This window comes from Mesoplodon mirus, assembly GCF_964341445.2.
Source record: "Mesoplodon mirus genome assembly, chromosome: 2".
In the NCBI taxonomy this organism is placed as follows: domain Eukaryota; kingdom Metazoa; phylum Chordata; class Mammalia; order Artiodactyla; family Ziphiidae; genus Mesoplodon; species Mesoplodon mirus.
In genome coordinates this window covers 203,681,418-203,707,925 of record NC_138977.1, presented here as the reverse complement: position 1 = coordinate 203,707,925, position 26,508 = coordinate 203,681,418, and the positions used below count along the sequence as shown (strand labels likewise).

At 40.3% G+C, this 26,508-nt stretch overlaps 1 protein-coding gene across 5 annotated transcripts in view; it reads left to right on the top strand.

Moving 5' to 3' along the window:
- ARMH3 (armadillo like helical domain containing 3) overlaps nt 1-26,508 on the top strand; it is a 181,098-nt gene that overhangs the window by 75,651 nt on the left and 78,939 nt on the right. For all 5 annotated transcript variants that reach the window (XM_082601457.1, XM_082601455.1, XM_082601453.1 and 2 more), the window contains exons 21-23: nt 11,823-11,905; nt 12,440-12,566; nt 23,291-23,366. In XM_082601457.1, the coding sequence (XP_082457583.1) occupies nt 11,823-11,905; nt 12,440-12,566; nt 23,291-23,366 (286 nt within the window). The remainder of the gene's footprint in view (nt 1-11,822; nt 11,906-12,439; nt 12,567-23,290; nt 23,367-26,508) is intronic.

Here is a 26,508-nt window from a genome sequence, read left to right as displayed (position 1 = left end):
CAAGCTCTGCAACAAGAGAAGCCACTGCAATGAGAAGCCCACGCACCGCAACAAAGAGTAGCCGTCGAGAGGGGGGTACCCTGCTCGCTGCAAGTCGAGAAAGCCTGCGTGCAACAACTAAGACGCAACAACGAAGACCCAATGTAGCCATAAATAAATAAATAAATAAATAAATTAATTAATTAGGGGAACAAAAAGAGGCAGCAGTTGCAGCCAATTTGTAGTTCCTGAAAGCAAACCCAGAAACTAAATTTTCAAAGTGCCTGGTGGAAAAGACTTTCCAATGAAGAAACAAGTGTGTATGGAGCACCCACTTCCCTACAACTTAAACTTATTGAATGTGTAATGTAATACTTGAAATGTTTCACTGACACAACTTCTCTGTTTTTCACTCAGTGCAGATTAAGAGTGTTTGGAGCCAGGTCTCTTGATCCTCATTTAGTAGAAATAGAAAAGATTAGGAGGCAAACCCAGGATCCCTAAGGATTTCCTAGAATATTGTTAGTATAGTTGACCCTTAAACAAGTTGAAGGTTTGGGGTGCTAACACTGCCCACTACTCCCTCCAACCCTGTCAAAAATCCACCTGTAACTTTACAGTCTGCCCTCCGTATCCACGGTCTCACATCTGTGGATTCACCAACCACGGATCATGAAGTACCATAGTACGCATTTATTTTTAAAAATACAAATATAAGTGGACCCATGCAGTTCAAACCCATGTTGTTCAAGGGTCAACTGTACTTCGGTATATTGTTAGCTTTGATTATAAACTGATTATTATTCTGAGGACTGCCATAGTATTGTCTTGAAGGCTGTCCAGTGTTCATTTTCAATTTGCATTCCTGCTCAAGATCCATGGCTCTCTGTTGATTGAGTATATTTGGCTCCTTTTCTTTTCCCCATCAAAAAGGAAACACCTTTGTATGTTTAGCCCTATACTCAGTATTGTGTACCATGATGTAGATTTCAGCTCATCAGTTACACTGAGGTTACAGAAAGTTGGGATGGAGTGTTTGCAGGGCTCACGCTAGTGTCTGTGGAAAGAAAAACATTGGCCTCTTGTTTGTTAATTGGTAAAACATACATAAAATTTACCATTTTAAGTGTACAGTTCATTGGCATTAAGTACATTCACATTGCTGTGCAACCATCTCTACCTTCCATCTCCAGAATTTTTAAAATTTTCTTAAACTGAAACTGTATCCATCAAACAATAAGTCTGCATTCCCCCCTCTCCACACCCCTGGCAACCACCAATCTACTTCCTGTCTCTATGAATTTGATTTCTCTAGGCTCTGCATATAAATCGAATTATACAGTATTTGTCCTTTTGTGACTGACATTTTTCACTTAGCATAATATCTTCATGTTTCATCCATGTAGTAGCATGTGTCAGAATTTCCTTTTTCAGGCTGAATAATATTCGAATGTATGTATATACCACATTTTGTTTATCTATTCATGTGTCAATGGATTCTTGTATTGCTTCCACCTTTTGGCTATTATGAATAATGCTGTTATGAATACTGATGCACGAATACTTGAGTCCTTGCTTTCAACCTCTTGTTTTTGAGAGTGTGCAGGTTAAAGTGTCTTAGGTCAGTGGAGTGAAATCCTGAGACGCTTACAAGAGAGATGGACTTGAACTTACATGATTTTTCTTTTGGTCACTTGGATGTGTGAGGGGCTGATTAAGTGGAGTTTTGACTAAAGTTATGGTTTGGGGTGGCAGATATAGGTATTGGCCCTAGATAGCTTGCTCCCGCACACTCTACAAATGTTTGTTTTTAAAGATTTATTATTTATTTATTTATTATTTATGGCTGCGTCAGGTCTTAGTTGTGGCACGTGGGATCTTCGTTGAGGCATGCGGGATCTTTTCGTTGCAACGCGTGGGCTTTTCTCTAGTTGTGGCATGCAGGTTTTTCCTTCTCTAGCTGTGGCGCGAGGGCTCCAGGGCGAGTGGGCTCTGTAGTTGTGGCACGCCAGCTCAGTAGTTGTGGTGTGCAGGCTTAGTTGCCCCTGTGGCATGTGGGATCATAGTTCCCTGATCAGGGATCGAACCCGAGTCCCCTGCATTGTAAGGTGGATTCCTTACCACTGGACCACCAGGGAAGTCCCAACAAGAGTTTTTTTTAAATGAAGTTTAGGAGGAACCAGTACAGTTTCATAGACCTCAGCAGGGGGAGTTCATGGACCTTCTTCTTGGTATGTTGCCCTTAATGTAACTTAACTTCAGCTAGTATGTGGCTTTGGGTAACTTATTTAATCTTTCTGAATTTCAGTTTGGTTATCTGTTAATTGGGACCACTAATACCTACTTCATTGGATAATTAATAGGATTCAGTGAGAATGATGTACTTTAAGTGCTTTACATGAGGCCTAGCATCTAGCAGACACCTAATAAATGTTACCTCCCTTGCCATTTATGACTTTTGTGTTTCTCCCTTTGAAAAGAGATGAGAATACAGTTTGGGAGAGGTGATTTCTGTAGTTAAGTGTCTCTTTTTAAGGTATCAGGTGGAGCACAGTAGAAAAGAGGAAGGTTTGAGATACAGTTGTTTCTCCATATCTGCATCCACAGATTCAACCAACCATGGATCAAAAATATTTGAAAAAAAAATTCCAGAAAGTTCCAAAAAGCAAAACTTGAATGTGCTGCATGCTGGCAACTATTTACATAGCATTTACATTATATTAGGTATTATAAGTAATCTACAGAGATGATTTAAATTATCCAGGAAGATGTGTGTAGGTTACACTGCAAATACTACATCATTTTATATAAAGGACTTGAGCATCTATGGAGTTTGGTATCTGTGGAGGGTCCTGGAAACAATCTCCACGCCCCATCCCCCCATCCCCGCTCCCCATCCCCCCATCCCCGCTGTGGATGCCGAGGGACCACTGTACTTTGTGTGAGCTTCTGACACAGGTGTTGACTTGTAGTTGTTGTCATTCAGCAGAAAGATGTGATGAGTTTCTCTATATGATATATCTATCTGGCATTGGTGTTTTGGGACAGCCTACTCCTGGGGCTGTGAAGGATGGGGGCCAATGAGAATTGTCTGTTAAGGCCTGGAAGGTCTCAACCACCAAGCTTGTCCTCATCTGAAAAGATTCTGCAGTAAGCTGTGCCATTCTGTTTTTTTTTAAATTAATTAATTAATTAATTATTTTTTGGCTGCATTGAGTCTTTGTTGCTGCGTGTGGGCTTTCTCTAGTTGTGGCGAACAGGGACTACTCTTTGTTGTGGTGCAGAGGCTGCTCATTGCGGTGGCTTCTCTTGTTGCTGAGCACGGGCTCTAGGCACGTGGGCTTCAGTAGTTGTGGCACGTGGGCTCAGTAGTTGTGGCTCGAGGGCTCTAGAGTGCAGGCTCAGTAGTTGTGGCGCACGGGCTTAGTTGCTCCGCGGCATGTGGGATCTTCCCGGACCAGGGCTCGAATCTGTGTCCCCTGCCTTGACAGGCCGATTCTTAACCACTGAGCCACCAGGGAAGTCCCTGTGCCATTCTGTTTTGTGGATGAGTAGCCACTGCTCACCTAATGGGCAAAACTGTTTACACAGTAATGGGTTTCTATAACATAGACCCTTTTTCTTTGGAAACCTCTCAGACTAAGGATCATGTCTTTGGTGAGGAAGAGCTTGTGTTAGTCTCTTCTCCCCTGCTTCCTTTTAAAACTATTATTTAAAAATTAGAAACATGGTAAACCAAAGGGTTAAATTGAAAAGAAAAAAAAAGTCTATCCTGCCCCTCATATCTTCACAATGACTACAACACGTATTGTACTTGATACCAAACTCTTATAGACATATGACTAATTAACAATACTACGTTTATACAACCAACCCCTTATCTTTTGTAGTTATCTTAACTCTTCCCTCTATGTACTGTTACTTCTGTGACAGTTTGGTTGGTTATGTGCCCAGATGGCACCAAGTGGAGAAGTGGATCAAGGACAGTTTTCTAAAAATGTGTGTGTGTGGAGAGTGGTGAGCCAGGAGTCAGCCAACATGAGCTCTGTGCTACTTGTGTGTTGGCACCGAGATCCTGAGTACCAGATCTCTGCTGTCCTTGAACCTGCCCCTGGCCCAAGGCTACTCTCTGGCCTGCAGTTAAGCACTGTTCATAGCACTATACCATAATAGCTTATGAATAAGCCTGGCTATTAATTGTTTATACTCATGTTTTTTTTTTTGTTGTTTCAGTTCTGATTTTGCATAAAGAAGGGAGATCTTGGGCCTCCCTGGTGGCGCAGTGGTTGAGAGTCCGCCTGCCGATGCAGGGGATACGGGTTCGTGCCCCGGTCTGGGAGGATCCCATATGCCGCGGAGCGGCTGGGCCCGTGAGCCATGGCCGCTGAGCCTGTGCGTCCGGAGCCTGTGCTCTGCAACGGGAGAGGCCACAACAGTGAGAGGCCCGCGTACAGAAAAAAAAAAAAAAAAAAAAAAAAGAAGGGAGATCTTGGCTCCATTTGAAGTCCAGATCTGATCATATTCCATGTTCAGTACATAATTTTGAAGGAGGCAACCCTGAGTGAGGGAAATAGGAACAGTTTTAGTTGACATTTATTATTATTATTTTTTAAAGATACTAGAGAGGAAGCAGAAACAGAAAGGGAGATAGAGGTGTGTGAAAGGTGAGATTTAAAGGAGAGAGATAAGAGCCGATGTAGAGGGCCTGCTGAGGCAGTTTATGCTGAGAAAAGCTATTCGGTATTTTTTAGTGTTGAGAGTGAGTAGAAGAAAGGTAATAATGAGGTGTTAAACATCTTTACTCTAATAAGTAGTTGAAGACCAAGAAAAGGAGGGGATCAGATACATGAAAATAACCTTGGAGCAGCCAGTAGGTGGAGAAAGTTATAAACCAGAGTCTAGAGAAGTGTTGGTAACAGTATAGTCAGCAAGTCCAAGCACACCATTTATACATAAGCTTCCTTCCCTTTAACATTTGACTGCATCTAGCACCTTTATTTGTTTAATCTTTGCTTTTTTTTTTTTTTTTTTTTTGCTGTACGCGGGCCTCTCACTGCTGTGGCCTCTCCCGTTGCGGAGCACAGGCTCCGGACGCACAGGCCCAGCGGCCATGGCTCACGGGCCCAGCCGCTCCGCGGCACATGGGATCCTCCCAGACCGGGGCACGAACCCGTATCCCCTGCATCGGCAGGCGGACTCTCAACCACTGCGCCACCAGGGAGGCCCTATTTGTTTAATCTTATCTTAATGGAATGGTAGAAAGAACACTAACCAGGAGACCAGGTTCTAGTCCCTGCTTAGTCACTAACTAGTTGGCGTGGTGGTGGGGGGTTGTTTTCGAATCCAAAAAATGAGGGAGTTGGATTAAATGACCTCTAAGGTCCTTTCTAGCTCTAAAAGTCTAAAATCAGCTATGTCAAAGCCTCACAGACTTTGAACTCCCATCACTTCGGGTCAGAGGATAGAAGACAATGTGTGTGTAGTGATGTGTGTAGGACACTGAACAGTTGATAGAATGAGTGCAAAGTCAGATGTTGAAGGAAAAAAGAATTAATTTATGAGATATTTGGGACATTCCTTCCTTTTTTTTTTTTTTTTGTGGGACGCAGGCCTCTCACTGTTGTGGCCTCTCCCATTGCGGAGCACAGGCTCCGAACGTGCAGGCTCATGGCTCACGGGCCCAGCCGCTCTGCGGCATGTGGGATCCTCCCGGACCGGGGCACAAACCCGTGTCCCCTGCACTGGCAGGTGGACTCTCAACCACTGCACCACCAGGGAAGCCCCCTTGGGACATTCCTTCTTGAAGAGGAATCGTGGTCCCTGATGTAAGAGGCTTGTGGGAGCCAATTTTAAGGTTGCTTTGTTCATTTTAGCTGCCTGTTAAATTCCCTCTAGAGAATGATAACTTCCAGGTAAGAAAACCCTGGCTTTTTTTAGAGGGTAGGGGGTCTGACCTGAATGGTCAGGGGCAGAATGCAGGTTTCCCCTGACACTGACTCTCAGAGTATTGAAGTGCTGGACTCTCCTTCTCAATACTGTTTGGCTCTGCTGATGTCTGCGGCAGTTGGGACACAGGCCACCTCTTGGCCTGTGCGAGAATTGCTCTTCCTCCCCTCATATTTATTATCACTTTGTCATCCCTGACTCTGAATCCCAGAGATCAAGACTAGCTGTAGTCTAACAGAGGAGCAATAAATCATTGCTCTCACTTCCTTTTCTCCAGGTTTCCTACCCCTTAATTACCGCATAACCACTGCTGAGGCTGCATCTTTGTGCTGTGTGTGCCTGGGACAAAAGCCCTCCTTGATTGGACATGTGCAAAAGCAGCTTTGTCCCTATCTAGCCATTATGTTTTGCAGAGTGCCACGTGTGTTACCCATCCTTTTCTCTTGTCTCCAGTGAGTTTAAGGGTCTTATTGTCAGGTGATTTATCCATTAATAGGGCTTTTCTAAGCTCTGGGGTTAGGGGGTGGACTGGGCAGCCCCTACTCATTAAGGTGAGAGGTTTGGGCTGGATTAGTGGTTGTTCCCCCCCCGCCCCAACTGCCGTGCTGCGCGACTTGCATGATCTTAGTTCCCTGACCAGAGAGTGAACCCAGGCCATGGCAGTGAAAGCGCTGAGTCCTAACCACTGGACCACCAGGGAATTCCCTTGGGTTAGTCATCTTTATGTGGATTTTAGCTAGTCCCCTTCATTTTCTGGGCTCCTAGTAGGAGCTAAGCAGGTTGTGTGATCCAGAATGGGCTCCCATGGAGCTTTTTTTGGGTCCAGTCCAATAGATCACTTGTTAACAGACAACATCAAAAGGGCCAGCTGCCTATCATTTGCCTTTCCATTATGAAACCTCAGAGAACTTGAGTCAGGGTGAAGAGTTCATAAATGAGGATGCCTATCTCCTTCATCCCTAGCAAGGCTTCTTTTTTTTTTTCGTATTTGAAGGGAAGGTCCAGGCTTTAGAAACAGAATGTAGACAAGCTCTTGTACTTTTGCCTGCTGTTTCTTTACTGTACCTGTGCTTTTAGAGGATTGAGAGTGAGGGGTGTTGTGTGGCAGGCAGCAAGTGTCTGGAGAGACTGACTTCTACTCGTCATTCCCTGCTGTTTCAAATCAAAGCTCACATGTCTTTTCTAAGAGTAGTAAACTTCACACAAAGCTTATACAGCATGGGAGAATGGATTTCTTTGCTGGCAAAGAAGCAGATATGATCTTAGAAAAGGAGAGGTCAAGCCTTTTTTGTGTGTCTGTGGAAGTAGGAAGGGTTGAGGGGGAGAAGACAAAAGGAACATCAAATACTTGCAGCTGCTGAGCCCCTTCTTTATAGTTCCCCATCAAACAGGGGAAATAGGTACAGGGGCAGTAGTCATGATGGGCAGAGAAGCAGAATTTATTTTATAGTCTTAGTTGAGAGAGTATAAGGCAACTGGTAAATTATTTTATGCTTAATATTTATTTGCAAAACTGTCTTTAAAGCTGCACTTTAACCTAGGGACTTGGCAGTCAGTCAGTCTCATGACTGAGATTGCGTGGGTTTTAGCACTCTCTCCCCTCATTAAAGATTACAAGGCAAAAAGGGGACCTTTTCAGTAAATGTTGTCACAGTCGAGAGAGGACAGAGCCAGCTGCACTTTTGTTTAAATACTTAGTATAGTTAAGTTTTCCTTCATGAGCTCCTTTCTTTTTTTTTTTTTTTTTTAATTCCTAGGTATTTTATTCTTTTTGTTGCAGTGGTAAACGGGAGTGTTTCCTTAATTTCTCTTTCAGATTCTTCATCATTAGTGTATAGGAATGCAAGAGATTTCTGTGCATTAATTTTGTATCCTGCAACTTTACCAAATTCAGTGATTAGCTCTAGTAGTTTTCTGGTGGCCTCTTTAGGATTCTCTATGTATAGTATCATGTCATCTGCAAACAGTGACAGTTTTACTTCTTCTTTTCCAATTTGTATTCCTTTTATTTCTTTTTCTTCTCTGATTGCAGTGTCTAGGTCTTCCCAAACTATGTTGAATAATAGTGGTGAGAGTGGGCACCCTTGTCTTGTTCCTGATCTTAGAGGAAATGTTTTCAGTTTTTCACCATTGAGAATGATGTTTGCTATGGGTTTGTCATATATGGCCTTTATTATGTTGAGGTAGGTTCCCTCTATGCCCACTTTCTGGAGAGTTTTTATCATAAGTCGGTGTTGAATTTTGTTAAAAGCTTTTTCTGCATCTACTGAGATGATCATATGGTTTTTCTTCTTCAGTTTGTTAATATGGTGTATCACATTGATTGATTTGCATATATTGAAGAATCCTTGCATCCCTGGGATAAATCCCACTTGATCATGGTATATGATCCTTTTAATGTGTTGTTGGATTTGGTTTGCTAGTATTTTGCTGAGGATTTTTGTATCTATATTCTTCAGTGATATTGGTCTGTAATTTTCTTTTTTTGTAGTATCTTGGTCTGGTTTTGGTATCAGGGTGATGGTGGCCTCATAGAATGAGTTTGGGAGTGTTCCTTCCTCTGCAGTTTTTCGGAAGAGTTTGAGAAGGATGGGTGTTAGCTCTTCTCTAAATGTTTGATAGAATTCACCTGTGAAGCCATCTGGTCCTGGACTTTTGATTGTTGGAAGATTTTAAATCACAGTTTCAATTTCATTACTTGTGATTGGTCTGTCCATATTTTCTGTTTCTTCCTGGTTCAGTCTTGGAAGGTTATACCTTTCTAAAAATTTGTCCATTTCTTCCAGGTTGTCCTTTTTATTCGCACAGAGTTGCTTGTAGTAGTCGCTTAGGATGCTTTGTATTTCTGCAGTGTCTGTTGTAACTTCTCCTTTTTCATTTCTAATTGTGTTGATTTGCGTTCTCTCCCTCTTTTTCTTGATGAGTCTGGCTAATGGTTTATCAATTTTGTTTATCTTCTCAAAGAACCGGCTTTTAGTTTTATTGATCTTTGTTATTGTTTTCTTTGTTTCTATTTCTTTTATTTCTTCTCTGATCTTTATGATTTCTTTCCTTCTGCTAACTTTGGGTTTTGTTTGTTCTTCTTTCTCTAGTCCCTTTAGGTGTAAGGTTAGATTGTTTATTTGAGATTTTTCTTATTTCTTGAGGTAGAATTGTATTGCTATAAATTTCCCTCTTAGAACTGCTTTTGCTGCATCCCACAGGTTTTGGATCATCGTGTTTTTGTTGTTATTTGTCTCTAGGTATTTTTTGATTTTCTCTTTGATTTTTTCAGTGATCTCTTGGTTATTTAGTAACGTATTGTTTAGCCTCCAGGTGTTTGTGTTTTTTATGCTTTTTTCCTCTGTAATTGACTTCTAATCTAGCATTGTGGTCAGAAAAGATGCTTGATATGATTTCAATATTCTTAAATTTACTGAGGCTTGATTTGTGACCCAAGATGTGATCTATCCTGGAGAATGTTCCATGTGCACTTGAGAAGAAAGTGTAATCTGCTGTTTTTGGATGAAATGTTCTATAAATATCAATTAAATCTATCTGGTCTCTTGTGTCATTTACAGCTTGTGTTTCCTTATTAATTTTCTGTCTGGATGATCTGTCCATTGGTGTAAATGAGGTGTTAAAGTCTCCCACTATTATGGTGTTACTGTCGATTTCCTCTTTTATAGCTGTTAGCAGTTGCCTTATGTATTGAGGTGCTCCTATGTTGGGTGCACATATATTTATAATTGTTATATCTTCTTATTGGATTGATCCCTTGATCATTATGTAGTGTCCTTCCTTGTCTCTTTTTTTTTTTTTTTTTTTGTGGTACGCGGGTCTCTCACTGTTGTGGCCTCTCCCATTACGGAGCACCGGCTCTGGATGCGCAGGCTCAGCGGCCATGGCTTACGGGTCCAGCCGCTCCGCGTCATGTGGGATCTTCCCGGACTGGGGCACGAACCCGTGTCCCCTGCATGGGCAGGCGGACTCTCAACCACTGCGCCACCAGGGAAGTCCTTTCCTTGTCTCTTGTAACATTCTTTATTTTAAAGTCTATTTTATTTGATATGAGTATTGCTACTCCAGCTTTCTTTTGATTTCCATTTGCATGGAATATCTTTTTCCATCCCCTCACTTTCAGTCTGTGTGTGTCCCTAGGTCTGAAGTGGGTCTCTTGTAGACAGCTTATATATGGGTCTTGTTTTTGTATCCATTCAGCAAGCCTCTGTGTTTTGGTTGGAGCATTTAATCCATTCACGTTTAAGGCAATTATCAATATGTATGTTCCTATGGCCATTTTCTTAATTGTTATGGGTTTGTTTTTGTAGGTCCTTTTCTTCTCTTGTGTTTCCCACTTAGAGAAGTTCCTTTAGCATTTGTTGTAGAGCTGGTTTGGTGGTGCTGAAATCTTAGCTTTTGCTTGTCTGTAAAACTTTTGATTTCTCCATCAAATCTGAATGAGATCCTTGCCAGGTAGAGTAGTCTTGGTTGTAGGTTCTTCCCTTTCATCACTTTAAATATACCATGCCACTCCCTTCTGGCTTGTAGAGTTTCTGCTGAGAAATCAGCTGTTAACCTTATGGGAGTTCCCTTGTATGACATTGGTCTTTTTTCCCTTGTTGCTTTCAGTAATTTTTCTTTGTCTTTAATTTTTGTCAATTTGATTACTATGTGTCTCGGTGTGTTTCTACTTGGGTTGATCCCGCCTGGAACACTCTGTGCTTCCTGGACTTGGGTGGCTATTTCCTTTCCCATGTTAGGGAAGTTTTCGACTCTAATCTCTTCAGGTATTTTCTCGGGTCCTTTCTCTCTCTCTTCTCCTCTGGGACCCCTATAGTGCAAATGTTGTTGCATTTAATATTGTCCCAGAGGTCTCTTAGGCTGTCTTCATTTCTTTTCATTCTTTTCATTCTTTTTTCTTTATTCTGTTCTGCGGCAGTGAATTCCACCATTCTGTCTTCCAGGTCACTTATCCGTTCTTCTGCCTCAGTTATTCTGCTATTGATTCCTTCTAGTGTATTTTTCATTTCAGTTATCTTATTGTTCATCTCTGTTTGTTTGTTCTTTAATTCTTCTAGGTGTTTCTTTAATTCTTTTAGGTCTTTGTTGAACATTTCTTGCATCTTCTCTGTCTTTGCCTCCATTCTCTTTATGAGGTCCTGGATCATCTTCACTATCATTATTCTGAATTCTTTGTCTGGAAGGTTGCCTATCTCCACTTCATTTAGTTGTTTTTCTGGGGTTTATCTTGTTCCTTCATCTGGTACATAGCTCTCTGCCTTTTCATCTTGACTGTCTTTCTGTGAATGTGGTTTTGTTCCACAGGCTGCAGGATTGTAGTTCTTCTTGCTTCTGCTGTGTGCCCTCTGGTCCATGAGCTCCTTTCTTATCCAGAGCTGAAGCAGTAGGTTCTACAGTATATCTGGCACATCTGTTGACCAGTTAGAATTAAAACATTTCCTTCTTAGCAGTGATGTTTGAAACAGTTACATAACTAAAACTTGGTGACTTGGGATGCTAGCATCCTAGGGTGAGAAGGGGACACTCAATAAACTGAGCAAATTTGATGTGGAAATCACCATGCAGGAGTAAATTTGGAACACCAAAATGTCCATTTTATAGTCAAATTTCTGAGCTCAATTGCTGTTTACGAAGTGGCAATAAGTAGATTTTTAAAAACCTGTGGGCAGATAAGCAGACATGTGCTTGGGAAGGTCAGTGCTTTCTTCAAATACACCTACTTTGCCTGCTTTTAAAAAGTCCTTAGTAGCTGTGATGTACTCATTCTAGCCCTCTTTGGATTTCTGTAGAGCTAGTTTACTTTCATTGCTTTCATTTAAAAACTTTATTGATTATGCTTTGATTACCTTATTGATGCCTTTCCTTCTTTTTTTTTTCTTTTTTTCTTTTTTAAGCCTTGATAAATTTGCTGAAGTTCCTTATGTCAAATGAGACCGTACTTTTGGCCAAACACAACATTTTTACCTTAGCCCTTATGGTGAGTAGCAAAAAAATATATTTATTTTTATGAAGCTGTACCCTAAGGCAGAAATGGGCTGGTTTGAGACAGGAGCTGGTATTTTAGGGATTAAGCCATTGGGAAAACCAGGCCTTTATTTTCCCTTTGGATCAGAATCTCTACACTGGTGCTCCCCACTTTCACCTATGTCTTTGGAGAACCTGGGGCTCTTTCATGAGATAATGGTAACACATCATTATATGATGTTCCCACCACACAGATATAAGAGGTGTAAATTAATTTCAAGAGCATTGATAATACTAAAGAGTAGAAAATAATTAGAAAGTGGTGAGTTTTGAGTACTTATTACTTTATTTTAATATAATTTATTGAATTGCAAGTTTATATAAGTTAATTTTTAATAATGACTGTAATAACCAGCTCACAAAATTTCTGAAAATTTAACAGTTAACTCTTGCAAGATGATAAGAGCTGGTTATAGCACACTACTGATAATATCCTTCTGGTCTTCATAGTATGATACCTGCTTATGGGCTTTTGCTTCTTTTTTAGATTGTGAACCTATTTAATATGTTTATCACATATGGCGATACATTCCTGCCCACCCCCAGTAGTTATGATGAACTCTACTATGAGATTATCCGCATGCACCAGAGCTTTGACAACCTGTACTCCATGGGTAAGCTGTCTTCTTTTTATTCCTCTCTCCCCATCAGCTGTGATTTTTGGTATATGAGAGGAAAAGACTACAAAAGATTCTCCAAGAGTTGCTTGGTGCCCTTGCTTGGCACAGAACTGTGTAGTCTCCTTTTCTCAGGCAATGAGAAAGTATATGTGGACTCCTTTGCCTTCAGGAACTCAGAATTCATCTCAGTGGAAAGCTGGTTAACATCCCTGTAGCCCTTTCTTGATGTTTGTGAAAGAGAGAGAATAGGGAGGCTTGTGGATTTAGTGAATACCAGTGAGATCAGAGTGAGAGTGGGTGGGAGTTGACAGCAGCAAACAAAAGAGCTTGGATCCCAAGGGAACATTGTGTGATTTGAGAAGGTACAGGGTTTTAAGGAGTTTTAATGTACCTAGGTATTTTTAGCATAACTCACAAGAGGAAGTGGGCATTAGATAAAAATCTTTCTTGCAAACCTTTTGGTAATTGGCTCACTGAAAATTTACTCTGTAGCTGTAATGAGTATAACTTACTTCTGAAAGAGGTCATGTATCCCTGTAAGTTTGAGTGAAGAGGCTACTCAAACCTACCTAGGTTTGAAAGGTCTTTATAGTGCCCAGAAACAGAAAGCCACTCAATAAAGCTGTCTGTTAAAAACCTCCAACTTATTAGCTTTATTGGGATGTAATTGATATATAATAAACTGCACTGTTTTTTAAAAAAAATTTTATTTATTTTTTGGCTGTGCTATGCAGCCTACGGGATCTTGGTTCCCTAACCAGGGATGGAGCCCACGCCCCCTGCAGTGGAAGCGCAGAGTCTTAACCACTGGACTGCCAGGGAAGTCCCAAACTGCATTCTTTTAAAGTATACAATTTTTAATGTTTTAGCATATGTATATGTATATGTACATGAAGCTGTCATTACAATCAAGATAATGTACATATCCATCCTCTCCCTAAAATTTCCTTGTGTCCCTTTATGTCCCTTTTACCACCTCTATCCCTCACCCCCCCATCCCTGGACAACCACTGACCTGGTTTCTGTCACTGTTGATTAATTTACTTTATCCCTTTCATTGGGTCTATTCGTGAAAACTTCATATTTTGCTTGGGACTCCTGTATCATGAGAAAGGTAGAGGGGATTTGGAACAAATACCCGGAGAAAGAGTAGAAGCAAACTGTGGAAAAGAAGGATTGCCTAGGAGGTCAGAATTTTTTCTATTTCCCTGCTCTCTTATTCTCAGTGTAACAGCTTTAGCATCAGGTCAGCTCCCCTCAGAATATTAAGTTCCCATTGTCACATCAAGACACACGTCTCTTTTTTTTAGGAGCTAGGAAGTCTTCCATGAGCACCCTGTGGCAAACTTCCCATTGGCAAAAGGTGCTCAGAGTACCCTGGTGTGGTTTGCATGTACCCGGTTTTACCAAAGTCCTTGTTTTCAAGAATGTAGGATTTTCCAAGGGTGAAGAGTTACCCCAGAGGCTTTAGCACCCATTAATAGATGAATAAAGATGTCTTTCAGTGAGGAAAGGAAAGGTAGTTGGAGTGGAGGAGATATTTTATAGACGTCTGACTTACCTGCTCAGCTGTGCCATATACACAAATGAGATAAACACTTGTAGCCACAGCAATAAGATAAGAGAGGACATCTGGGAATGCTCAAATCTGCTAACAGAGTTAAAATGGTAACCAAGAAAGTACAAATAGGAAAGTGAAAATTTCACTAAATGAAACACAACAAATAGGAGGAGGTGGCATGTTTCAGTGCTCTCCATTTTGTATAAAGTATGAGGAAACTTCTGGTGGAAAAAAACATTTGTTTTAAGTCAAGTTTTTTGAGGTATAATTTACATATATGGTAAAATTCACCCTAAATGTACAATTCTGAGTTTCAACAAATGCATATGGAAGTGTAATTATCACAGAAAATCAAGATATAGAAGGGTTTCACTATCTCAAAAGTTCTCTTGTGCTCCTGTGCGGTCAACTCTTCCACCCACCCCAATCCCTAGCAACCACTGATCTGTTCCATGTCCGCATGGTTTTGCCTTTTCTAAAAAAATATATGGAGGAAATCATACAGTCTTTTGAGTCTGGCTTCTTTTTTTTTTTTTAAATTAATTCATTATTTATTTATTTATTTTATTTTTGTTTGCTTTGGGTCTGTTGCTGCGCGCGGGCTTTCTCTAGTTGTGGTGAGCAGGGGCTACTCTTCGTACGTGGGCTTCTCATTGCTGTGGCTTCTCTTGTTGTGGAGCACAGGCTCTAGGGTGCGCAGGCTTCAGTAGTTGTGGTGCACTGGCTTCAGTAGTTGTGGTGCACGGGCTTAGTTGCTCCGCGGCATGTGGGATCTTCCCAGACCAGGGCTCGGACCCATGTCCACTGCATTCGCAGGCGGATTCTTAACCACTGCGCCACCAGGGAAGCCCTGGCTTCTTATACATAGTAATTTGTTTGAAGTTATCCGTGTTGATGCATGTATCAGTAGTTCATTCCTTTTTATTATGGAATAATATTCCATTGTGGGAATATGCCCCCTTAGTTTATGCATTTATCAGTGGAAGGACATTCGGGAGGTTTCCAGTTTTTAGCGATTGTAAATAAAGCCCCTGTAAACATTTTTGTACACAGTTTTATGTGAACACAAGTTTGCATTTCACTTGATTACATACCTATGAATGGGATTTTTGGGTATTATGTAAGTATATGGTGAACTTTATAAGAAACCGCCAAACTGTTTTCCAAAGTGGATGTACTATTTTACATTACTTACAACAGTATGCAAGAGTTGTAGTCACTCCATATCCTAGCCGGCATTTTTTTTTTTTTGGCTTCTTACAGGTGTGTAGCGATATCTCATTATGGTTTTAATTTGCATTTTCCTGATGAATAATGGTGTTGAGCATCTTTTCCTATTCTTATTTGCCATCCATATATCTTTGGTGAAGGACTTGTTCAGATTTTTTGCCCATTAAAAAAAAATTTGCATACCCGTGTTTATAGCAGCACTATTCACAATTGTCAAAAAATGGGAGCAACCCAAATGTCCATCAACAGATGAATGGATAAATAAAATATGATATATACATATAATGGGTTGCTATGCAGCCTTTAAAAAGAAGGAAATCCTGTTACATGCTACAATGTGGATGAACGTTGAGTATACTATGCTAAGTGAAATAAGCCAGTCACAAAAGGTTTCCACCTATATGAAGTATCCAAGGTAGTCAAATTCATGGATACAGAATGGTGGTTACCGGGCGTGGTGGAGAGGGTGCAAAGGGAGTTGTTTAATAGGTACAGAGCTTCAGTTCTACGAGACAAAAAGGTTCTGGAGATCCGTTTCACAACAGTGTACATATACTTTACATCATTGAACTGTACAATTAGAAATAAGTTAAGGTGGTAAATTTGATGTTTGGTGTTTTTTACCACAATAAAAACATATATACTAAACTCTAGACTTTATTTGGATTCTGCTAATTCCTCTAATGTTCCTTTTGTATTCCAGGATCTCATCCATTGCTACATTTACTCGTGATGTCTCCTTAGTCTCTTTTTATCTGACAGTTTCTTAGTGTTTGCTCATTTTCATGGCCTTGACAGTTTTGAGGAGAACCTTCTTCAATTTGGGTTTGTCTGATGACTTACTCATGGTTGGACTAAGGTTATGCGTTTGGGGGAAGAATGCCACAGTGTCAGAGTGGCCTTTTCATCACATCAAGGGTATATGTTATTAACATGACTTAATCACTGGTGATGTTAATCTTGATTACTTGGTTAAGGAAGTGTTTGCAAAGTTTCTCCTCTGCAGGATTGCTTTTTCCCTCCTGTTCCGTGCTCTGTTCTTTGGAAGCAAGTCACTAAATGCAGCCAACTTTAGAGTTAGTGTTGTACCACTTCAGTAAAATATACAAGCTTTGCTACTATATAGGGTTCTCTAATCACCAGCCCCCCTCACTTACTTTGATATTATAGTTGTCATATGTATTACATCTACATTGAAAACCCCACCAGACAATGCTATAATTTTCACTTGTGACAATCATCCAAATCCTAAAGAACTTCAGAGGGAAAAATATATTTTTTATATTTGCCTATATGTTTTCCATTTCTTTTGCTCTTTTTATTCCTGAAGATCCAAATTCCTTTCTGATATCATTTCTCAACAGTCTTTAAGAATTTTCTGTAGCATTTTTTTGGGCTTCTGGTGACAAGATTTTTTGTTGTTGTTTGTTTTCTTTCATTCCGGAAGGGTATTTTTGCTGGATATAGGATATTGAGTTATAGTTCTTACCTTTAAGTACTTTGAAGATGTTATTCCTCTTTTTTTGGCCCGTATGGTTTCTGATAATAAATCTGTGTTCATTTGAATCATGTTTCCTTGTTTGTAATATGTTGTTTTTCTCCCGCTTCTTTTAAATTACTTTTCCTTATCTTTGGCTTTCAGAAGTTTGATTATGATATGTTTTGGCCTGGTTTTTCTTTGTGTTTATCCTGTTTGGGGTTTGCTGAGGATCTTGAATCTCACCAAATTTGGGAGTTTTCAGCCATTCTTTTTTAAAATTATTTATTTATTTATTTTTGGCTGCATTGGGTCTTTGTTGCTGTGTGCAGGCTTTCTCTAGTTGCAGCAAGTGGGGGCTACTCTTCATTGCAGTGCATGGGCTTCTCATGGTGGTGGCTTCTCTTGTTGCAGAGCATGGGCTCTAGGCGCGCAGGCTTCAGTAGTTGTGGCACGCGGGTTCAGTAGTTATGGCTCACTGGCTCTAGAGCGCAGGTTCAGTAGTTGCAGCGCGTGGGCTTAGTTGCTCTGCGGCATGTGGGATCTTCCCGGACCAGGGCTTGAACTCGTGTCCCCTGCATTGGCAGGCGGACTCTTAACCACTATGCCACCAGGGAAGCCCCAGCCATTCTCTTTTGCAAATTGTTTTCTGCCCTTAATTTCTGTCTCCCTTTCTTCTTGGACTACAATAACACAAATGTGAGACTTTCTGATACTGTTACACAGGTCTCTGAGGCCCTGTTTTTCCCCCCATTTTTTCCTGTTCTTCATATTTAATAATTTCTTATTGTTCTGTCTTTAGGTTTACTGATTTCTGTGTCAATCCATTCTGCTATTAAGTCCATCTAGAGAATTTTTTATTTTACATAATACATGTTTTACTTCTAAATGTTTTAATTGGTTCCTTTTTATAGTTTCAGTTTCTCTCCTGAGCAGTTCTACCTTACCATTCATTCAGGAATGTTTGCCTTTTTCTAATGGAGCATATTTGTAATAGTTGCTCTAAAACTCTTTGATAATTTTAACATCTGTGTCACATCAGGCATCTGTTTGTCTTTTCTCTTGAGAATTTGTTACATTTTCTTGTTTTATTGTATATCCTGGTTCTTTGTATGTCCTGGTTCCTTATAAGTTGAGTAATTTTGGATTACATCCTGGACATTTTTCTTACGTTGTGTAGACTCAGGGTTCAGTTATAATCTGGAGGGTTTTGGGGTTTTTTTGGGTATTAGTAGGCAATCAATCCAGTTAGACCACAGGTTCTTTCTCACTTTCTGTAGGTAGTGGTTCCAATATCAGTTCAGTTTTCAAAGCCCTTTCTATGCTACTTTGGATCTGGTCCACATACTCACCACTCAGGAGACTGGACTGTAGTTCAAATAGCAGTTTAGTTTTTAAAGGGTTTGCTTTGCTACTTTGTATTTGTTCCATGCTTGGTCAGCTCCCCTGAGCCTAACTTTCATATGCGGACTTAGAGGAAAACTTTCTCCTGGTCTGTCCAGGATTCCCTCTATGTTCTCTGGGTAGCAGAAGCCCCTTTTCCTGGTTTCTGTCTACAGAAAGATGAGGTTTCTATTGAAGTTTTAGCCATCCACCCAACTCCTCTATCATGCATCTCTGTGACTGTCTGAATCTTGAGGCAAACCTGCAAGAGAAAAATAGGAAAAAAGAAACCCTGAAAACCCACTTTTGTGGGTGTTTCTCCAAGTTTTGACTCCCCTCTATAATCTGTCTGCTTTTGTTTAATTTTCAGAGCCCTCAGGTAATACTTTTTATATTTTATACAGGATTTTTAACTGTAATCAGCAGGAGAGAGAGGCTGAAGTAGGCTTACTCTGCCACACTGGAAGTGTAGTCTCACTTTCAGTTTTTAAAGACATTTTTGCTGAATATAGAATTTTTCTTTCAATACTTAAAAAAATGTCATTTTGTTGTTTTCTGGCTTGCATAACTCCTGATGAGAAGTCTACTGTCATTCTTAGCTTCATTTCTCTGTATATATATTTTTTCTCTGCATGCTTTTAACATTTTCTCTTTATTGCTGATTTTCAGTAGTTTATCATGTGCCTTAACGTGGTTTTCTTTATTTTTCCTGGAGTCTCGTGAGCTTCTTGGATCTGTGGATTTCTAGTTTTCATCAAATGTGGAAAAGTTTTGGCTGTTAATTTCTTCAAATATTTTTCTGTCCCCTCTCCTCTTTTCTTGTTTTGGAACTTTAATTATATATATGTTAGACCTCTTGACAGTGTCCCATAAGTCACTAAAGCTCTGTGGGTATTTTTTCCTTTCTTTCCATTTTTTTTTTGGTCTTTTCTCTCTCTTTCATTTTATTTTATTTATTTATACTATTTATTTTTGGCTGCACTGGGTCTTTGTTGGGTCTTCGCACGGGCTTTCTCTAGTTGCAGTGAGCGGGGGCTACTCTTTGTTGTGGTGCGCGGGCTTCTCATTGCAGTGTCTTCTCTTGTTGCAGAACACGGGCTCTAGGTGCATGGGCTTCAGTAGTTGTGGCACACGGGCTCAGTAGTTGTGGCTCGCGGGCTTAGTTGCTCTGCAGCATGTGGGATCTTCCTGGACCAGGGCTTGAACCTGTGTCCTCTCACTGTTGTGGCCTCTCCTGTTGTGGAGCACAGGCTCCGGACGTGCAGGCTCCGGACGTGCAGGCCCAGCGGCCATGGCTCACGGGCCCAGCCGCTCCGCGGCATGTGGGATCTTCCCAGACCGGGGCACGAACCCGTATCCCCTGCATCGGCAGGCGGACTGTCAACCACTGCGCCACCAGGGAAGCCCAGCAGGTGTATTCTTAACCACTGTGCCACCAGGGAAGTCCCTGTCTTTCATTTTAGATAGTTTCTATTCCTCAGTCTTTAAATTCACTGATCTTTTCTTCTGTATTTTTTCTAATGTGCTGTTAATCTCATTAATCTCAATTCATTTCATCCTAGTGTATTTTTTGTTTCATAAGGCATTTTCTTCCCTAGAAGTTCTACTTAGACTTCTTTCTTTAATATGTTCATTTCTTTCCTCATCATGTTTATATTTTCCTCAATCTTCCTGAGCATATGGAGCATTTTTACAATAGCTGTTTTAATGTCCTTTTCTGCTAACTCCATCATCTCTCTTCATGTCTAGATCTGTTTCTATTGACTGATTTTCCTCCTGCTTATGGGTCATATTTTTTTCTGCTTCTCTGAATGCTGGTAATTTTTAAATTGGATTTATAACATTGTAATATTAATGTTGTAAGTGCTTGATTTTCTTATGTTTTTTTATATAATGTTGGACTTTGTTCTGGAATGCAGTTACGTTGTGTGGAATCAGTTTCGTCCTTTTAGGGTTTACTTTTAAGGGTTGTTAGGGCAGGTTGAGAGCAACTTTTATTATGGACTAATTTGGCCCCATTACTAATGCAGTACCCATCTGCAGATTCTACCTGATAACCCATGTATTAGTAGGTTTTTCCACTCCTGCTGGTAGAAACGCAAATTATTTTATTTGTGGAGCCTTCCATGAGTGCCACAATTTCTTCTTTTTTCCAGTGGTTCTTCACCGCCAGCTTTGAGTAGTTTCCTTTTTCCCTGTGTGAAGATTGGTGCTCAGCAAAAGACGTAAGAGGACCCTTCTACAAACTTCCATAGTTCCCTGTCAAAATCCCTCCTCTACAGTACTCTACCCCACAAATTCTAGGTGCTTTGGCCTGTCCAGTTGCCCATCTCTATGTCTTTGGCTTGGCAGACTTCTGGATTCTGTTCAAGTTCCTCCTCCCTGCCCTGTAGGCTAGAAACTTTGTCACATAGTAAGCTGGGGTAATCATAGGGTTCACCTTGTTTGTTTTCCTTCTTCAGGGATCACAGTTCTATATACCTGTTGTCCAGTGACTGAAAACTCTTGTTTCATATATTTTGTTCAGTTATCTATTGTTTGAGGTAGGGAGGATAATTATATCTTGATACTCCATCATGGCTAGAAGAGGAAGGCTCACTGAGACTTTTTTGATAAAGGCACACATTTAATATTCCTATGGTGTTAATTTATTGCAGTGATATCCACTGAATAGGAGGGACCTCAACACAAGCTGCCCTGAACCATAAATGATACCATATTTTGAGCTGTTTTTTTCATTAAAAAAAAAAAGATAATTAGAAAAGAAAAAGCAAGGTAAAAAAAAATTTTACAATCTCTCCTTTCTAGTATGACCACTGTTTTCATAGTTGTATATTAGTCTACTTGTATGCATAGTTTTACATAGTTGTAATTATGTTTTCCTATTTCGTGTTTTTTTAAACCGTCAGAACATTTTCCTATTTTTTTTGTAGTTTTCTTAGGTCTCTTTCTCTCTCTCTTTTTTTTGCATATTATGGATGTAGTTTATTTAACCATTCCTTCTTTTCATGGAAATTATGGTCCAGTTTTTGCTATTACTTAACTCTCTTTCTTTAATGGCCACATAGTATGCTATTTTTGTGTACCATAATTTACTACATAAATGATAACCTTAGCTTGAGGCATTTAGGGCATTTTGAGATAATTTTGTGTTTAAATTTGGTAACTTAGAAAAGAATGTAAAAGCCTATGGCATTTCCAAGGGAAATGCAGTGATGAGGTTATCTGGGTGCTTGTTCACTAAGAACAGAAGTGACAGGATATTAACAGAAATAATACATGGACAGAGTTAAATACCTCTCTGAGGTAAGGAGAGTAAAATTCAGCTCAATGCCATAAGTGTTAGGTCCTCACCATCAGAGAATTTATGATTTAGTGGAGAGTCTAGTGAAAAACAGATGTATCTAAACAGTTTTTGCAATTGAGTTGAAAAAAATACATCTGACCTGCTTGAAACAATTTTGTTCATTACGTGAATAAATTTGCACAAACACTAGGTGAAACCTGAGTTCAGACTGTGGAGTTCTAACTTGAAACTATACCAAGTTCCCCTTCACTAAATCTTGTAACTTAGAAAAGCAGCTCTCTGATAATGTTTTATTAAGGCTTCCATCTTCTCTTTCATAAAATTGCATGAATTTATAAAAATGAAGTATTGCTAGAATATAGATGCAGAGCAGCCAGATGAACTTTCTTTCCCTATTACAGTTATAGGCCCTCCCTCTAGTAGAGCTGCTGCTACTACTCCTCTTGCTAGAGGAGTACTGGTCAGGAGTAGGTAGTGATGGTACTCAGGTGTAAAGTTCCTATGCACATTGATTACACATTGCTTAACGTTACTTAGGCTGTGACTTCCAACCTTTGAGAAAGTCTCAGGTACATTCTTTTATTTGTTTGGGAGACCAGTCTATTTAAATTCATAATAGCTAATACTTATATAACATTTACTATGTGCCATGCACTGATCTAAGGCTTTATATGTAACTTATTTGATTTTCATGATTATCCTTTCATGTAAGTATTGGTATTATTCTCTAGTAAGTGGCAGGGGCTGGACTGGGACTCCGACAGTTGGCTTCAGAGTCCACACTCTTAACCATTCACTATGTAAGTACAGGCTGTAGAACCATTCTCTCTAGGTTTAAATTCTAGCTCCATTACCTACAACTCTGTGAATGAACTTGATCAATTAATTATTTGTCTCCTCTGAGTCTCATATGTATGCTGTATTGCATATAACCTTTGTCCAATTTCTGGCACATAGTAAACTTGCTACATGTTTAGCTCATATTAGTTATTCACTCGTTAAAAACATATGCTTGGAGTGCCCACCATATGCTTTGCTCTTTCAAGGAGCACTTGTGCTGGTTTGTATCTTTTCTAAAATAGTGTAGGTACTGTAATGTGTGACCATGAAGCTCATAGCTGATAGAGGATATGATGATCTGTATTTCCATCATTCCTTCTCCTGTGAGTAAGGGTGGAAAAGAGACTTTGGTCAGAGAAGGGAAGAATATTCCTGTTGATTCATGTTGCAGGTCACGCAGTTAAGTCAGAGGAGCTAAAACAGGTTACTCCTTGATTGAAACATGACCATCTTCTGTCTTGCAAGGTTATTTGTCCTGTTTGACCCAGTTTAGACCTTCAGGAGAAAGACATACTGTATGTGGAGCAGGAGGGGCCACTTACTCAGCTGGCCAGTTCCACTAAATCAGCCCCAGCCATTAGGGAAATGATAAATGTGGCAATCAGGTGACTCATCACCACCCCAGTGTAGATTTTAAATGAATGCAAAAACTAGCAGGGAGTTGAGAGAGGGGAACCCAGGGCAGAGGAGGAGTAGAATATTTTGATAGAAAGTGAGAAAAAGAGGAAAAAGTTTGCGGTAAAGATAGTTGAGAATAAGCCCTTAACGTTTTTTCCCTAGATGAAGATGTCTTAAATAGAAGATTGGCCCGGGCTCCGTTTGGTTATTCTAATAGTGATATTCTGCGATGTGTCTTCATTCCTCATATTTGTGTTTTATACCAGGGGTCTGACACATCTTTGTTCTTTCCTTTTTTACAGTCCTGAGGCTTTCTACCAATGCAGGCCAGTGGAAAGAAGCAGCTAGCAAGGTGACCCACGCGTTGGTTAATATCAGGTGAGGAATGAGGATTTATCTCTTTCAGAGTTCCTTGTCTCATCCTGAGGTTTATTGTACCTTTCTAAGTGGAGTGTGTTGAACAGCACCACTATTTTAAGCCCTGATGTCTGTAGGAGTGGAAGAAATTGTCATATTTGATCAAGAAAAGCAGGAATGCATGTGACTTTCATTTTGTCATATTGAAATAGCTCACAGTGTTTGCTCTTCTCTGAATTTTCTTACCAAGATATGGTTGCAAGCCCTTTTCAGCATCTTTGTTGCCAAAGTGTTTTCTGTGTATAGGTCATCTGAAAGCTGTTCTGTGGCAATTTTTTCTGTCATTCTCCAAGAGTTGAATGAATGACTCATGGGTATCTGGAACTTTGACGTTTTGCTTTACATGGCTATTTCTATTTGTGGTAAACAGAGCCAAATGGAGCTCATGGGGCTAAGTCATTTTAGGTTTCTTATGAAACAGCAAGGCAATTATAGAGTGCTGTATGTATTGGATAAAATTGAGTCAGACATGGAGTTGGTTTAGGGTTTTGAGGAAGTAGCACACACTCACAGGAGTGAGCTGTTTGTAAATGGAGAGAATGTGCCTTCAGTATTATGAAACCTAAGGCTGACTTTTCTTACATGCCTTGCTCCCTTTGTGCCTATAATTTTTCATTTTCTCAACAGTTATTATATTGCTCTTGCAAACAATTGAAAAATTAACATTGAGTAGAAGAGGCAAACCCAACAGATGGGGAAACTTGATTTAGCTCCAGATGTAAGCCTTGCCAGACATTTCCAGTAATAGTAATGCACATTTACAACTTGGTATAGATTCTAACTTGTGACAGAGCTGGGATTGTGTTTGTTTCTATATCTTTCTTTTCTTGCCCTTTTTTTTTTTTTTTAAGGTAAAATGTCCTGTCCCTGCAGTGATGTACTAGTGTTTGGCAAATCTGGGAACAAAAGAAAAAGTGTGAAATGTGTGTGTTGGGAGGGCTGGGATGAGGGAGCATGGGGGTGAGATGTGCCAACAAGATTGTATTGAAGGTATTGAAGGTTGATCTGCCTTACCTGACCCGAGACATTTTGTAGTAAACACGGTTTTATAAATCTCACAACTAAATACATAACTGCATCGAGCAAATAAGCCAGATACTGTAGTAAGGCCTTATGATAAATGTGATTTTCTGTAGGATTCAGGAATTACAAACTGCTTTCTCCCAAATGTCCCTTTGTGACCCGAGGGCCGTATGACAAATGTGAGTGTTTGAAAGAAACACCAGATTCTGGGCTACAGTATGAAGTGCATATGGGTATAATTTATGTTGTGTTTATTTATTCATGTACTTATTTAGGCTTTCCAGGCAGTTCCTTTTCATCTGGGGCCTGTTTCCTTGATCACAATCCTGTATACTTGCTTTCTCTCCTACTTTGTTGCTTTTCGTTTCAGTGGCTTCTGGCTTGGCTGCTGTCATTCTTCCCAAGGGCCATCAAACAGCTGATTTAAGCTATTGGCCTGTCCTTTTTCTGAATAGCCCAGAAACGACTGGCCTGAGCCTTGAGCAGATAACCATGACCTCTTCCTTCTCTTTGTAGGTCTCTATCAGGCCTACCTATACCTCCATTTTCATTCCTCAAACTTCTTTGATGAACTTGCTGCAGAGAGTAATTATATCATCCTCACTGTTGCTAATGAATTAGACTTGGAGTATATGTAAAAAGTATCAAAGATCCAGTCAGTTTTTTCAAGATATTACTGGAAAGATGTGTTAGAATATCACTTATCACCCTAAAGCCAGATCAGGGGGAAATACTGGTGATGCTGAGCCTGCAAAAGTTTACTTTTTTCCTTTTTAACATTTATTTTCACTTAATAAGTGCTAAACTTGTTGCTGCTCTTTCTTAAACCGCTGTCTTCTTCAGTCGTCGAACTCTATAGCATGCATTATAAACTTTAAAAAAATATACTTTTGGGCCTCCCTGGTGGCGCAGTGGTTGAGAGTCCGCCTGCCGATGCAGGGGATACGGGTTCGTGCCCCGGTCCGGGAAGATCCCACATGCCGCGGAGCGGCTGGGCCCGTGAGCCATGGCCGCTGAGCCTGCGCATCCGGAGCCTGTGCTCCGCAACGGGAGAGGCCACAACAGTGAGAGGCCCGCGTATGGAAAAAAAAAAAAATATATATATATATATATATATATACTTTTTACCAATGAGGAAACTGAGTCTTAAGGATATTTGAATTGCAGAAATCCCACAATTGTTGTGTGGCAAAGCTGAGAATTAATCATAGGTCTTCTAATTCACAAGTCCAGGGCTCTTTCTTTTATATAGTAACACCTCCTTCTATAGTGTTACATCAAAGGTTACTATGGAGGTAAACAGAAAACTCAGTATGATGTATTGAAAGGGGCATGGGCATGGAAATTTGAGTTAGAGAAACTGGGTTTTTAATTTTTGTCTCTACCACTTAATACGTGATCTCGAGCAAGTTATTCAGCATCTCTGGACCTCTTTCCACTATCTATAAAATGGAGGTCATGATGATATCAATTGTTTTACAGGGAAGTGGTTGTGAGAATTACATATAATGTAACGTATGTTAAAGTATTTAGTAAACTATAAAATACTGGTCATTTCATTTAGCGTAATGTCTGTACGGTTCATCCCTGTTGTAGCATGTGTCAGAATTTCCTTCCTTTTTAGGCTGAGTAATATTCCTGTTTATTTATTTATTCATTCATTCATTCATTCATTTATGGCTTCATTGGGTCTTTGTTGCTGTGCATGGGCTTTCTCTAGTTGCGGCGAGTGGGGGCTACTCTGTTGCAGTGCACGGGCTTCTCACTGTGGTGGCTTCTCTTGTTGCGGAGCACAGGCTCTAGGCATGCTGGCTTCAGTAGTTGTGGCACACGGGCTCAATAGTTGTGGCTTGTGGGCTCTAGAGCGCAGGCTCAGTAGTTGTGGCTCATGGGCTTATTTGCTCTGCGGCATGTGGGATCTTCCCGGACCAGGGCTCGAACCTGTGTCTCCTGCATTGGCAGACGGATTCTTAACCACTGCACCACCAGGGAAGCCCTGATATTCCATTTTGTGTATATGCCACATTTTGTTTATCCATTCATCACTGATGAAACCCCAAGTGGATTGCTTCCACCTTTT